Source organism: Labeo rohita, chromosome 17, assembly GCF_022985175.1.
Source record: "Labeo rohita strain BAU-BD-2019 chromosome 17, IGBB_LRoh.1.0, whole genome shotgun sequence".
In the NCBI taxonomy this organism is placed as follows: Eukaryota; Metazoa; Chordata; class Actinopteri; order Cypriniformes; family Cyprinidae; genus Labeo; species Labeo rohita.
In genome coordinates, this window is record NC_066885.1 from 12,467,618 (window position 1) to 12,480,337 (window position 12,720).

The 12,720-nt window shown below is 33.9% G+C and overlaps 1 protein-coding gene across 1 annotated transcript; it reads right to left on the reverse strand.

Moving 5' to 3' along the window:
- Positions 1 to 796: 796 nt before the first annotated feature.
- On the reverse strand, positions 797 to 12,054 carry ecd (ecdysoneless homolog (Drosophila)). Its single transcript, XM_051134290.1, has 13 exons — positions 11,917 to 12,054; positions 11,563 to 11,793; positions 10,509 to 10,714; positions 9,695 to 9,873; positions 9,408 to 9,600; positions 8,001 to 8,129; positions 6,479 to 6,604; positions 6,258 to 6,343; positions 3,858 to 3,964; positions 3,462 to 3,672; positions 3,301 to 3,368; positions 1,340 to 1,560; positions 797 to 1,259 (listed from the first exon to the last, which is right to left on the reverse strand). The coding sequence occupies exons 2-13, from the start codon at positions 11,765 to 11,767 to the stop codon at positions 1,050 to 1,052; spliced, it is 1,941 nt and encodes a 646-aa protein (XP_050990247.1). The 5' UTR covers positions 11,768 to 11,793; positions 11,917 to 12,054; the 3' UTR covers positions 797 to 1,049.
- Positions 12,055 to 12,720: the final 666 nt, after the last annotated feature.

Below are 12,720 nucleotides of genomic sequence, written 5' to 3' on the forward strand. Positions count from 1 at the left end.
TCACTTGATGAATGAACAGTACATAGTGCGCCTCTCGTGCAATAAATCGCAATAGGCTAAGCTTTGTGTTATTTTTGATATGAAACAAAGTCTCAGATTTTAAATTCTGTCCATTTTGTTACAAAATTCAAACAATAAATACCGTTTTGCCGATTTTTAATATGGCGTGATAGATCAAGTAGCTTCTAGGTCTTCTGGCCTGTGTATAAGCAAACGCATAGCAAAAGATTCTTGACATTTTCATTTTTGTGCTGAATCCTCTGAAGCGCACTCACCACCAACTGGAAAGGAGTGGGAATAACAGTTAGAAGTTACAATAGATCACCCTCAGTGTAATCTGTCAAAGTGACGGACGGCCTTCAGATGTTTCCTTAACTGATACAAAAAATTATGTCAATGATGGAGAATTTTCGGTTAACGTGACCACTGGATGTAAGCAGTACATAGCACACAGATACAGATCACAAAAATTCATCCAGCCCTTTCTGTATTGTTACCAGAGTAGGCCAAACATTGCCCAAGTGAGAATCATGAGGTTAAAAAAAGTTCAGTGTCAGCGCTGTGAGGCTTTGCTTCTAATCAGGTATGATTGATTTATCTGTAAAGACTTGGTTAATGTTACACGAGCATGCAATTTGTTTAGTTTATCTGTAATGTCAGTGTAGATAAGCATGGAGAAATATCCCAGTTCCTTTTCTCCAACAGACAGCTGTAGCTGTAACAGTTTCTGATGTAGTGCATACTTACTGGTTTGATAAATTTCAAAGGAAATGACATAAACGTGACTAACAAAACATATCAGAAAAATATCTTTATTCAAAAAGATAAAGTTGTATTTGACATGATAAACCATAGACCATGATAAACTTCTTACATAAGAAATTTCAAGTTGCTATCTCACCAGTGTTTGGATGTAATTGACATTTCAGTACTGGGTGTGGAGTGGAACACCATAACAGCTGATGTGCACTAGGTGAAGGAACACTGAGCGTGACGGTAAGTGTGTGAAAAGTCTCTGTGAGTTATTTTTTCCACTTCAGTTTGACATATCATGACTGATCTGCATCAGGAGGGATGTGGATGCCTAGACTCTGCAGTAGGTTAGAAGCAGGCCCGGCAAGGCCCGCTTGAGAAGCTAGAGACTCCAGTAAATTCGTAACCAGGTTGAGATCCACATCGAGCGGCTGGATTTCTTCCTCAACAAGCTCTGAACTTGAGGCAGCTGATGAGCTTTTAGATGCATCTGCTTTATTACTGGCCTAAACGGAAACGTAAAAAAATAAATAAATCAATAAAACTTTTACGTGCACAGGATAAACAACATCTATGGGAAACTCACTCTGTTGTTCTGGGTAAAGCTTTTGCCAATATTTGTGCTTTGCAGTTCCTGGTCCATTTCATCCATGTATTTCCTCAGACTGTCTAGCGCCTCGGCACCTGCCTGCTCTTGAGACTCGCCATTCTGCGCTGCTTTATCTTCGTCAACATCATTGTCGTCCTCTTCATCATCATCATCATCATCCTCAAAGTCGTCAGAGTCTAACTCATCATCTTTACTTCCTGCAAAACACAGAGAGCAAATTATTAGTGCTTTTCGGGTAGCGTAGATTAGTAGTTGACCGATATATCCACTAAGCTGATATGTCGGCAGATATTTTGCATTTTTTAATTACTGACATAAGCAAAAAAGGTTTTCCTATTTGGCAATGTATTGAAATATATAACAACGGTTAATAGTGCCACGTTAAAAAGTTAAAAAAAAAAAAAAAAAAAAAAAAAAAAACATCTAAAATTATGAGATTAATATTTTAAGAATAACGTCAAAATATTACAAGAAAAAGAGCTGAAATGTTGAGAATAAAGTTGAAATGTTTCGAGAAAAAAGTCCAAATTACAATAAATAAATTGTAGCAATTAAAGTTATAATATTTTGAGAGTATAGCCTGCGCATGCAAATGGCCTGGATTGGGAGCACCGGGAGAAAATGCCACAGGAATTTATTTGAACATATGTGGGATTATTAGCAAAAATCATACCATGTGTTATCCTCGCAGAGACAGTACGCTTGGAAATAATAATTCACGTCTTCAATTGCATTCATTAGGCCTATTTGTAGTGCACCAGCCACTCAATAATAGCACTAAGCTTTGTGCTTTTTGTACTTTTCATATAAAACAAAGTGTCAGAAATACAAATTATAAATGTGTTTCTCCTCTTTATTTCAAGTTAATAGCACAATATGAACGTGAAGGAAAAATATTTTTTTGGTCAAATTATTGTTTTCAGTCGGCGGCCTTGTGGCAGTGGGTCGACATACAGCGCCATTACGCTACGGGCGTACCGTGTTTGAATCCTGACTCGAGGACTATTTAAACTATAATTATTTATACAACAGTACTTTCTGGTCATCAAATCTGATTGGCTGAGAGGTAATATCAGAACTCAACCGTTTCATCATTTGTATCATTCTATGCGGTATTTCTCACAGCAAGTGTCATGGTGGATGCCCAAAATCACTATATTTTAATAAATAATGAAGTTTTTGTGTCACAGAATGTAGTTTCAAGAGTTATTAGGTGATAATTTACTTGTTTAGACTTCAAATATGTGACACTGGACCACAAAACCAGTCTTAAACAGCACAAGTATATTTGTAGCAATATCCAACAATACACTGTATGGGTCAAAATTATCGACTTTTCTTTTATGCCAAAAATCATTAGGATATTAAGTAAAGATCACGTTCCATGAAAATATTTAGTAAATTTCCTGCCGTAAATATATCAAAACTTCATTTTTAATTAGTAATATGCATTGCTAAGAGCTTCATTTGGACAGCTTTAAAGGCTTTTTCTCAGTATTTTAATTTTTTGGCACCCTCAGATTTTAGATTTTCAAATAGTTGTATCATTAATGGAAAACTCATCTATTCAGCTGTCAGTGATGTATAAATCTCAATTTCAAAAATTGACCCTTATGATTGGTTTTGTGGTCCAATGTCACATATTTGGTTTGTTGATAAAGATTATGTCCGTTTGAAAATTTGCTTTGTTGTTTTTGCAGATATGAGCTCCAGAGCATCAGTGGCAGTGAGGACATAATCTTGTATTTTATGTAAATTTATTGCTGTATATCAGAGCGCTACCTTAGTACTTTTGACTGAATTGCCTAGCAACGTTTATGAGGGCTGTCGTTTATTGTTGTTTCTTATGTAAGTACACATTCGTGTACACTCATATTTTTTCCCCTCAAAAGTGGGATTGAATAAATGGTTTCATATCTCTGAAAAATTAAACTCACCTAGCAGTCTATCTAGTGCACTGGTTACTGCATCTGGATCAAAACTGAAGGGCTCTGCCAGGCAAGATCTAAAACACAATTTGGAAAAAAAAAAAAACACTAATTATCACGGAGGAAGAACAGTAACTAAAGTATTTACAATTCAAGTGAAACCTCATTACCTGGGTATTTCAGCTCCTTCATGAGAGGACATGGCGTTGATGAATTTCTTCATGCCTTGCGTTACAGCAATCAGACTGTAGCCAGCCTCTTCCTCCTGCACCTCCTCCTCAGGTTGCGCTGTCTTGCGAGTACCATCGCTCACCCCTCGACCTCCTCTTTCCTCAAGCAGCCTCTCCAGCTCTTGAGGTGAGATGTCTAACCACGCATCACCTACAGGGGACGATTGAGAGGAAACACTACTGATTCTGAGAAGACAAATTATTTTTGAGCTCGATTCACAGACTACTTTCACTTCCAGCAAAAGCAGTGAAACAATTATGCTAGATTAGACCCAACATTTGATATCAATATGCAAAGGCCACAGACAAAACAGTATCGGATGAAATGGTACATACTGTCCTCTGGTGGTAGATGTGCCTCTTGATTTTTCAGCTCTTCCAAACTGTAAGAGGCATCCTCCAAGACTTTCAACACCTCCTGACCAGGATTATGAATATTGGGGCTTGGGAAAGAAAAACATGAGACTTACACACTACTATTCAAAAGCTTAGTTTTTTTAAATACCTTTTATGCTCACCAAGGTTGCAGTAAACAGTAATATTTTTAACTGTAATTACATTTAAACACAAATGTTCTGTTACATGATCCTTCAGAAATAATTCTAATATGCTGATTTGGTGCTAAAGAAACATTTTTAATTATTATCAATGGTGAAAACAGTTTCTTTAATATTTGATGGAAACTGTGATATACACATACTGTATATACTAGGGCTGTGCAAATAATAGCATGCGATTATCACGCATATCTTGTCAGTATTGTCGGTGTAGTAAATGCCACTCTATCTGACAGCATGTAAAGGAGATTTACTGACGAGATGCACATATTAAATCGCATCAGATTATTTATACAGCCCTAATATATACCCATATATACACACATTACATTTACACACAGATAAAGATTAAAAAAATAGATAAAAAAACTGTGAACTGTGATAAGTTAAAAACTTATCACAGTCTAGCTAATTTAAAGTCCCAGTTTTCCTTTTGTCTTTTCTAAGAACTACTGAATTTCCAAAATTGTAAGAAAAATCGCAAGCAACAACTAGAGTTTTTTTTATTGTGTATTCAAACAGAAACTCCTGAAGTCTAGATAAGTTTGGACAATATAGATGTGTTTAAAAATGTTTAGGTAAAGTAAATGGAAACAGTGTTACATGATAAGATTTTTTTTTTTTTTCAGAGAAATATATTTTCAGGGTATGAACAACAAACGCAAACAGTGCAGCAAGTAGTGAAAACAACTGCACAAATGGTCTTGTGCAACAGAAAAAAAGTGCAAATGATCTTTATAAACTATATAAGAATAATTTACATAATACAACAGCCAAATGGATCGATCCGCTGGCTGTATTCTGCGTCACAATCGATTTACCGGGACAGCGCATAGCCACGTAAAAAACATAAATTCCAGTGCTTTATCTTATATGTACCACTGTTTCATCCTTGTTTTTGGTTTATGTCAAAGTGCTCTGTTCTGTTCTTTTTCAGAGAGTGGTATCATGCAAATGTGTTATTTTGTGTTTGTTTTCATGCACGCACAATGCACTTTACTTTCACTTTGAGTTTGTTCCAAAGAAATATGCTAGTTGGTGGTTCAAAAGTCCAAAACCTATGTTTATCTGTTGAATAGATGACAGTTTGAACCAATCTGGGCACGGGGGTGGGACTAAGCATCAGCAATCATTCCTGTTTGGCTCAGAGAAACAAAACGCACTGGTTTCTTCTGATGAATCAATGCGAACAACAGTGTTGGGGAAAGTTACTTTTAAAAGTAATGCATTACAATTTTGCGTTACTCCCTGGAAAAGTAACTAATTACGTTACTTAGTTACTTTTTATGGAAAGTAATGTGTTACTTTTGCATTACTTTTTAAATCTGGGCATTGCTTGCTGCTTTGTTTTTAATATAAAACAATTCTAATGTGAAAGCCCTTTTACACCAAAAGTGAAATGAATTCACCTCAGGCTGAAAGAAACATACATTTTTGCAGGAGATCACTCCTCAGCTATAAAAAACATGAAGCACAAATGTTAGTTTATCTAAAGTAATTTTTGCGTATGGTTGAATTGCATCATCGAAGGTCAGCAGCAAAGACACTGGTTAATAAAACTGAATTAAATACATAAAGGATATTTGTTTTATTTAACATTTATTTATTGCAAGGTTGCAGGGTTAAATTCTGAGTTTGCATTTCACTGTTTTTATTCATTTTGAGGAATACTGAATCTGTTTTTTTGTAAGTGAGATGAATTAATGCATGTTCACATTTATTCTAGAATACAGTAACATCATGTTTACTCCCAATTTCCCGACTGGAGACTTGTCAATCAATAAATGGGGAAAAAAAAGTAACTGCCGTTACTTATTTGAAAAAGTAACTCAGATATTTTCTTAGAGATTCAAAAGTAATGCGTTACTTTACTAGTTACTTGAAAGTGTCATATTATTACGTAACTCGCGTTACTTGTAATGCGTTACCCCCAACACTGGCGATCAAAATGTAATGACGTAATCACGTTCACTACGGAGCCTCTGATTATCCAAAAGAAAAAAAAAGTGGAGAATCTCAGCTTTTTAAAGCATTCAGATTGGATTAGCCTTTAAAAAGTTATTCAATATTCAAGAACAATAGTTATTTTTACCCGTGGGCGGTTGTCTCGACCTTGAGGGTTAAAAAGTAATAAACTGTGAGCTGTGACAATCAACTACAAATAAAAAAGGTCACTTACCTGTGAATGCTGGTTACTGACTGCCTAAAGAAAGCCTCCGCTAATGTCATTAAGTCTTTGTATCGAACAGATCCTTCAAGTTCACTCTGGGTTCACAAAAATCCACAAACACAAGCAAAATGAAAGAGATGTTTATGCTTTATTATATAATTTCTGTCAGACAAACAAATCATTGCATCATCTGCTCCATTTGAGTATTTTGAACACAAACTCTTTCCTACCTTAAAATATCCATTCTTTTTGAGACTATCTAAAAAGCCTCTCCATAGTGGGTTACTGCTGACTGAAGCTTCTTTCTCTGATGAGAACTGTCCACTCTTGGAGCACAGGATTTCAAAGCCATGGGCCTTAGACATGAACAGAATATAGAATATTTCTGAGCATATTAAAAAAAAAATCTCTTAAGATGAAAATCTGCATTTTTATATTCACCTCCAGTACATGACTAGAGCAGGGCTGTCAAACGATTAATTGCAATTAATCACATACAAAATAAAAGTTTGAGTTTGCCTAATATATGTGTGTGTACTGTGTGTAATTATGTATATATAAATACACACAAATCAATATATATTTAAAAGCAAAGTCCACTTCCAGAACAATAATTTACGTATAATGTACTCACCCCCTTGTCATCCAAGATGTTCATGTCTTTCTTTCTTCAGTCGTAAAGAAATTATGTTTTTAAGGAAAACATTTCAGGATTTTTCTTCATATAATGGACTGATATGGTGCCCTGAGTTTGAACTTCCAAAAAAAAAGTTTAAATGCGGCTTCAAACGATGGAAAAGGGTCTTATCTAGCGAAACGACAGGTTATTTTCATTTAAAAATTACAATTTAAATACTTTTTAATCTCCAATGCTCGTCTTGTCCTGCTCTGCCTGAACTCTGTGTATTGTGACTCAAGACAGTTAGGGTATGTCGAAAAAATCCCAATCGTATTTTCTCCCTAAACTTCAAAAATCATTTCAAAATCATCCATCATCGCTGCAGAAGTACTGACCCAGTCTTTGCAAAGTGAACATGCAAAGAAGATCAAACACCCTCAACAAAAAAGGTAAAACAGTGATATAGGACGATTTTGAAGTTGAGAGAGAACATGAGATGGGAGTTTTTTGACATACCCTAACTGTCATGAACCAGAAAAAAAACAGAGTCCAGGCAGAGTAAGACAAGACGAGCGCTTGAGATCAAAAAGTATTTAAATTGTATTATTTTTATGAAAATAACTGATCATTTCGGTAGATAAGACCCTTCTTCCTCGGCTGGGATCGTTTACAACCGCATTTGGGATCATTTGAAGCCGCATTTAAACTGCATTTTGGAAGTTCAAACTCACGGGCACCATATCAGTCCATTACATGGAGAAAAATCCTAAAATGTTTTCATCAAAAAACAATTTCTTTATGACTGAAGAAAGAAAGACATGAACATCTTGGATGACAAGGGGGTGAGTACATTATCTGTACATTTCTGTTCTGGAAGTGGACTTCTCCTTTAAGAGAAATTTGTTATTTATGTACAAAATATTTGTAATTATATATAATATAAATTACATAAAAAATATAATAAATACATATACTTGTAAATATTTCTTTAATATATACATGAATGTGTTTGTATTTATATATTTATAATAATTACTCACAGTACACACACATATATTAGGCAAACTCAAACTTTTTATAATCGTTTGACAGCCCTAGACTGGAGACCAAGACACTGCATAGCATGAACTCACCAGTTTCATTCCCAGCTCATGAGCTCTGTAGTGGGGATGAGAGCGGGCGGGAAGGGCGAAACCACTCCGCCGATCTGGAACAAAACTCTGTTGTTGCAACTGTGCATATAAGCAGCGAGTAAACTTTACCTACAGGAAATAGGGAAGGGAACAGATTTGTCATTACTGGATAAGTTTTCAAAAACTACATTAGTTTAAATGACGTTTGGAAGTTTGGGGATTGTAAAATTATGTTTTAATGTTTTTGGGAAAAAAATAAAATAAATAAAATCTCTCATGCTCACTAAAGCTGCTATTATTTAATCAAAAATAGAGTAACGAGCAATATTGTGAAATATAGTGAACTGTTTTCTATTTTAATATATTTAATATAATAACACACTACCAGTCCAAAGTTTTTGGACAGACATTTTAATGTGTTTTAAAGAAGTCTCTTTTGCTCATCAAGCCTGCATTTATTTGATCCAAAGTAAAGCAAAAACAGTACAAATATTTCAAAATTTTACTTTTTAAAATAACTGTTTTTTATTTTAATGTATTTTAAAATGTAATTTATTCCTATGATTACAAAGCTAAATTTTTATCATCATTACTCCAGTCACATGATCCTACAGAAATCATTCTAATATTCTGATTTGCTGCTCAAAAACATTTATTATTATTTATTTATTTATTATTATTATGCTGAAAACAGCTGTGTAAATTTATATAAAGTATAAATGTCTTTATCACCACGTTTGATCAATTTAAAGCATCCTTGCTAAACAAAAATATAAATTTCTATAATTTCTTTCCAATCTATCTATTTTTTGTAACATTATACATATACGTGTGTGTGTATATGTATGTATATATATATATACAAACACATACATATATATACAAACACACACACACACACACATATATATACATATATACATATACATATACATATATATATATATATATATATATATATATATATATATATATATATACACACTGTATATATATATAGGAAAGGCAAGTTCATATATCATTTAATGTTACAAAAAAAAAAATTCAGATAAATGCTGATCTTTGGATCTTTCTATTCATCAAAAAAAAAATCCTGAAAAAATATACTCAACTGTTTTAAATATAGAGTAATGATGCTGAAAATATAATTATAAATGTTGAAAACTGTTTTTCTGCTTATTATTTTGTGGAAATCATAACCTTTTTTTAAGATTCCTTTTTTTTTAAGATTGTCTTTTAAAAACAGTATTCATTTAAAACTGATTTGTTTTTATATTAACTTTCATGTTTGATCAACTTAAAGCATCCTTGCTGAAAAGCAATAAATCCTTAAAGAAAAAAAAAAATTCCTAACCACAATCTTTTGAATAAAGATGACTTCAGAACAAAACTTAGACTGCTTCTTACTGATGTCATAACTCTAGTGTCAGGAGGAAACGTGCGGAAAGTTCGACAGGCCTGGAGGTCAACAGGGTCACGCAGATAGAAAGCAGACACGGCAGGGGCTATGAGGTCAGGCCTCCTAGACAACACCACAGCGATGCCCGCAGGCACATAACAATGGACGTGGTGCAAATTCTGCTGGATTTTATCTGGATACCTGCACACAAATATAAATGATTGAGTAAAACTTAATAAAAATACAGTGCTAAAACACAAACAATGAAATTACTGATAAATATCATCACTCTCACCCATCCAGCCTCTTGGCCAGAGCGGATCGTATGGACTGTTTGGCTAAACAGCTCTCAGTGTGTGAATGCAGCACCTCTAGAGCCTGACACACAGCAGGTACTGAGTCTCTGGGCCAGCCAACCTCTCCAGAACATGTGCGGTTGGGTAATATGTGCAGCTCTCCCCGAAACAGGAACACCTGAGAAAGACAATGACAGAGAGAAAAAGTGATTAGCCAGTGGGAACAGAGTATATATGCACCTCAGGATAAAACAAGAACAAACTTACTTTTAAAAACTTATTTTTCCTGAAAATGATAATAACTATCCTTCATGGATTAGTAAAAACTGGTGACATCAGTGCTGGAATCAAACTAATTATACCACCATGAATAAAAGTGGAATATTATATATCATAGGACTGCAGCAATAGTTTTCGGCAATATAATGTTTCCAATTTATTTTAACTAAAAAACACTTACAAGTTGATGCAATATTAGATGTTATTCAAGTTCAACTCATGCTTACATATCACAGCAAAAGAAATAAAACAAATTGGACATCTGCTATTTAAAAAAGACTACCATATGTATTTGTACTTCATGGAGTACCATGGTATTGCTATATCCAATAAAACATGATAATATAATGTTATTGCCAATTAAAATCTCCAGTACTGTCGGCGCCAATAGCCTTGTGGGCAGTCCACCGACATGTAGCGCCATTGTGCTCTGGGCGTCCCACTTTCCTGTCATTATTATACTGTCCTATCAAAAATAAATGCGAAAATAGCAAAAATAAATCTTTAAAAAATAAATAAATTTCCAGTACTAACCCTGTTTTCACTGCTGTCCGGGTCCAGCCACTTTGGCAGGTGTTCAGCTGCTTCAATCAGAAGAAACTGTCCATCATTATCAAAGACAACAGCGGCTACATCACTGAAGGTGCGTGTGATGTGTTTGAGCAGGTAAACGATAAACCATTCGTCCTCCACATTATCACCAAACTCAGTAACACCACCCAGGTGTGCAGGAACATCCGCTATGGAGTGAAAATTAAGAAGTTTACCGCCTTTCCCGGTCTTGTTGCAAACGCAACTTTTGGAGTGTACATGTGAACTATAATACAAACTACTAGAAGTCTGAGCATTGAGACATACGCAACTAAGACTATATATACACTACTATAAAAAAAACTATATATACACTACCAGTCAAAAGTTTCTGAACAGTAAGATTTTTAATGTTTTTTAAAGAAGTCTCATCTGCTCCCCAAGCCTCTGCATTTATTTGATCCAAAATACAACAAAAAGTACAATTTTGAAATTTTTTACTATTTAAAATTACTGTTTTCTATCTGAATACATTTTAAAATGTAATTTATTCCTGTGATTTCAAAGCTGAATTTTTAGCATCATTACTACAGTCACATGATCCTCCAGAAATCATTCTAATATTCTGATTTGGGTAAAAAAAAAAAAAAAAAAAAAAAAAGTTTTTATTATTATTATTATTATTATTATTATGTTGAAAACAGCTGAGTAAATTTTTTCAGGTTTCTTTGATGAATAAAAAGAGAAAATCTTTTGTAACATTATAAATGTCATCACTTTTCAATTTAAAGCACCCACACACACACAGACACACATTCTGATAATAATAAGACTAAAAAAATGTCTTGAACAGCAAATCAGCATATTAGAATGATTTCTGAAGGATCATGTGACACTGAAGACTGTTTACAGACAATTTAGCTTTGAAACCACAGGAATAACCTCAAAAATCAGAAAACTTTTGACTGGTAGTGTGTATATATTACGTATATAGTTCTTTGGTAGTCACCTGTACATTCTTTCTAGAATTGCAAAATTGATATACATATATATACACCTTTCTCAGGATAGTATTTTAGATTGAAGGGCTGATGTTGCCAGATGTACTGCACCAAAAGGGGGGCGATCTCAGCGAGGATGTTTTGAAGGATCTGCTGGAGGAATCTCTTATGGCCTTCTGCGTCTGATGGGTCAGGATGAACCAGAAACAGCTGATACTGAACCGCGTCTTCAGAAATAGAAGGTCTTTTCAAAACATCCATATTCCTGTCTCATTATACCCTGAAAGCTGGAAGAGAGCAGCATAGGTCATGTCACTAGAGATTCCTGAAACGTGCCTATCGAAAGCTAAACATCACAGGAGTTAGTAGCATGTGAAATATGTTGATGTAAATAACAGTCAGAAAATTACCTGTGAGATTTTACTAGTTATGCAACAGCTTGACTAATAAACGCGTAATAGTGACGAGCATGTGGATAACTTGACATGTTTTGGAGCTTGAGCTCGCGGCATTTTCCTTACACGCCCCGGAAGTGTCGTAGTTTACGATACAGGTCCTCAGGTCAAAATAAGAGTCATTTTGCGCTATATATGACTAGGAAATAAATTCGTTTATATTTGTTTATTTATTTTTGGATAATTTAATATTATTATTAAACACTGAAATAAGATCTAAAATTGTACAGTTTAGCTAAATCTATCCCTAAGATTAAAACTATGAACAAAAATGGTTTCTGATGTTACAAAATATATATATATTTTTAAATAATATATATACATATATATATATATATATATATATATATATATATATATATATATATATATATATATATATATATATATATATATTTTTTTTTTTTTTTTTTTTTTTTATTATATATTTAAAATAAATGCTTTTCTATTTATCAAAGAATCATGAAAAATGTATCACACTTTCCACAACAAATATTAAGCAGCACTGTTTTCAGAATGTTTCTTGAGCACCAAATCAGCATAGTAGAATGATTTCTAAAGGATCATGTGACTCTGAAAACTGAGTAATGGCTGCTGAAAATTCAGCTATGCCATTGCAGGAATAAATTATATATTAAAATTGATTCAAACCAGAAAACAGTTACTTTAAAATGTATTAACATTTTACATTATTACAGTGTTTACTGCATTTTTCTTCATATAAATGCAGCCTTGGTGAACGAAAGAGACTACTCTCAA

What these genes read in the sequence shown, in the direction of transcription:
- ecd (XM_051134290.1), bottom strand. Translation starts at nt 11,767, where the DNA reads ATGGATGTTTTGAAAAGACCTTCTATTTCTGAAGACGCGGTTCAGTAT. An exon ending in AAAAGAATGGATATTTTAAG is followed by an intron (nt 6,344 to 6,478) that starts GTAGGAAAGAGT and finishes TTGTGAACCCAG; the next exon opens with AGTGAACTTGAAGGATCTGT. An exon ending in ACATCTACCACCAGAGGACA is followed by an intron (nt 3,673 to 3,857) that starts GTATGTACCATT and finishes CGTCCCCTGTAG; the next exon opens with GTGATGCGTGGTTAGACATC.